At 52.1% G+C, this 2,183-nt stretch overlaps 1 protein-coding gene across 1 annotated transcript; it reads left to right on the top strand.

Moving 5' to 3' along the window:
* Positions 1 to 253: 253 nt before the first annotated feature.
* On the top strand, positions 254 to 1,186 carry LOC128706760 (apolipoprotein D). Its single transcript, XM_053801706.1, has 4 exons — positions 254 to 397; positions 475 to 730; positions 817 to 973; positions 1,072 to 1,186. The coding sequence occupies exons 1-4, from the start codon at positions 254 to 256 to the stop codon at positions 1,184 to 1,186; spliced, it is 672 nt and encodes a 223-aa protein (XP_053657681.1).
* Positions 1,187 to 2,183: the final 997 nt, after the last annotated feature.

Genomic DNA, 2,183 nt, shown 5'->3' with positions numbered 1-2,183 from the left:
GTGTGTGAGGTGTGGAAGAAAGGGGTACGAAAGAGGAGCGAGTGGATCGATTGAAGATGTTGTGTGCGATGTTCAATTAGGTAGCGTTTTGCCAGCGGTAATTTGATACTTCAACTGTAATCGTCTGTCTGAGGCTACAACAAGATTACTACATCCGGTGTACCATACTGTGCTTACAGAGGAAGTCTTGTACGTGTAGCGGGACAACGACTCAATCATCTTCGCAACCATCGCTCAAAACTCGCAACTAAGTATGGAAGTGTATGGAAAGCGTGTGACGTTCTATGGACGGGTAGCGTACAGCTGTCTAATAATAGCCCTGCTGCTGACACTTTGCATTGACGATGCGTGCAGTCAGGTACCGCGTCGACGTCCCCGCAACGACAAATGCCCAAAGGTAGGGTCAACACCTGGATGAACCGAAGTATGCCTAAAGAACATGTGCCAACCATTTCTCCTCCCGTTTTTTGGCAGGTGCGGGCAATGCGCAACTTTGGGCTGAACGCAATGATGGGCTCCTGGTACGTGATACAGTACTTCGCCTCGACGGAGATGTTCCCGGAGTACGGATGCATGCGCAGCTCGTTCGTCACCTCGGACGGGTTCGTGACGATGAACTTTACCTACGTGTTCTTGGATGACCCAGCCGCCACCTTCCAGCAGGGTAACATCACCTGGATCATACCGAACTACGGTCAACCGGCGCACTGGGTGCATGCGGAAAGTAGCTGTGAGTAACGCTCTGTGAGGTTATGTGCCGAGTTGGCTAACTCTTGTTGCTAAAGCATTGATGTATTGGTTTTTGGGGTATTGCAGACGAGGAGATCTACAACACGTACGTGATCGATACGGATTATCGTACTTGGGCCCTCATAATGCACTGTGCGGAGAAGACGAAGTCACAGAAGTACCTGTCGGCGCTGATGCTTGCCCGTGAACCAACGCTCGGCCAGAACGTGATCAATTTTCTACGGTAAGCATCACCGAAGGCCCTCCCTCAGGGCTCCCCAGTTTTGGAGATATCCTATATAACCCCGTCGTCACTCTGTCTTCCTGTTCCCAACTATACAGCGAGAAGCTTCCACGGTACGATATCGATGTGGAGAACATGTTTGCAATCCCACAGGAGAACTGTACTAGGATGGGTACCGATGCATACGCGTACTACGCGTACAACACATCTTGAGCTGAAAGTTGCAGCCGTCTGTGCACATCTTAGCCAACTATTAAGGGTTTAGTGCTCATAATTGTATGAATAAAATCGGCCCACACCACGGACGCACTGCAGGCACGGAACATCTCGGTGGAATATTATTCGTATCGCACCTTAATTGACTGGCGAATAATTTCTTTCACCGGCGGTCCATCCATCGCGCGGGTGGCCAGGATTTGTCCATGGACCCGACAGCATTTACGACTCGGTAGTAAACATGATTAGAAATCGTTTTGATGACTATCAAGTAGAAGTACCGTACCGGTGCCGGGTATCCTCACCCGGCCAGGGAAGCGCGCAGATGGTGGAGGTACGGTGACACACACAGCGACAAAACATTGCCGACTTTTGTGATGCATCTGGCAGAAATCAGTTTCACCTGATTTGCCATGGTGCCATGGGACGGTATGGTGGCGGCGTTTTGCGACTTGCAACTCCCCTTCATGCCACCACTCTGGTTGCCATACGGAGCACATCGCGAGAAAGTCGCAACGAACTTGCGAGAAAGGAAAGTCTGCAGCAAAGAAATAGTGCGCCATGGACCCCCCCGAATCCAGCACCCCCGGAGGGGGAGGGGGAGGGGGGAGGGGAGTCTGGAATGGTGAGGCGGGAGAAGGGAGGAGGGTTCTTCAGAGAACGGCGTTCCCTTAACTTACGTGTGATGGGGTGGGAAATGGGAGTGGAAGGGAGAGTAGGTAGGATGGTCAGCGGAAACCTTCACATAAGAAATAAGTCAAACAGGTACTCCATCAAGTGGTGGTTTTTGCCGTTTTTTAATTCTTAACCGGTACCATCCGCACGGATGGGACCGCGGGACGGCGTGCCAACCTTAAGGTCCGGTAAAGGGGACCTCAAAAAACAGACATAGCGCACTGACGCGCTCAAACAGGCGAATGACAGGCCGGCTGGTGCTGCTGCTACTGCACCCGGGGCAGACGGGTGGACAGGTATATCTGTCCGGCCCAGACCC

Source organism: Anopheles marshallii, chromosome X (assembly GCF_943734725.1).
Source record: "Anopheles marshallii chromosome X, idAnoMarsDA_429_01, whole genome shotgun sequence".
Lineage (NCBI taxonomy): Eukaryota > Metazoa > Arthropoda > Insecta > Diptera > Culicidae > Anopheles > Anopheles marshallii.
The sequence above is the reverse complement of the archived record's forward strand: the minus strand, read 5'-3'. Positions and strand labels throughout refer to the sequence as shown.

Coding starts and splice junctions, on each gene's coding strand:
- LOC128706760 (XM_053801706.1), top strand. CDS start 254: ATGGAAGTGTATGGAAAGCGTGTGACGTTCTATGGACGGGTAGCGTAC. Junction 398..474: donor GCAACGACAAATGCCCAAAG/GTAGGGTCAACA, acceptor GTTTTTTGGCAG/GTGCGGGCAATGCGCAACTT. Junction 731..816: donor GGTGCATGCGGAAAGTAGCT/GTGAGTAACGCT, acceptor GGGGTATTGCAG/ACGAGGAGATCTACAACACG.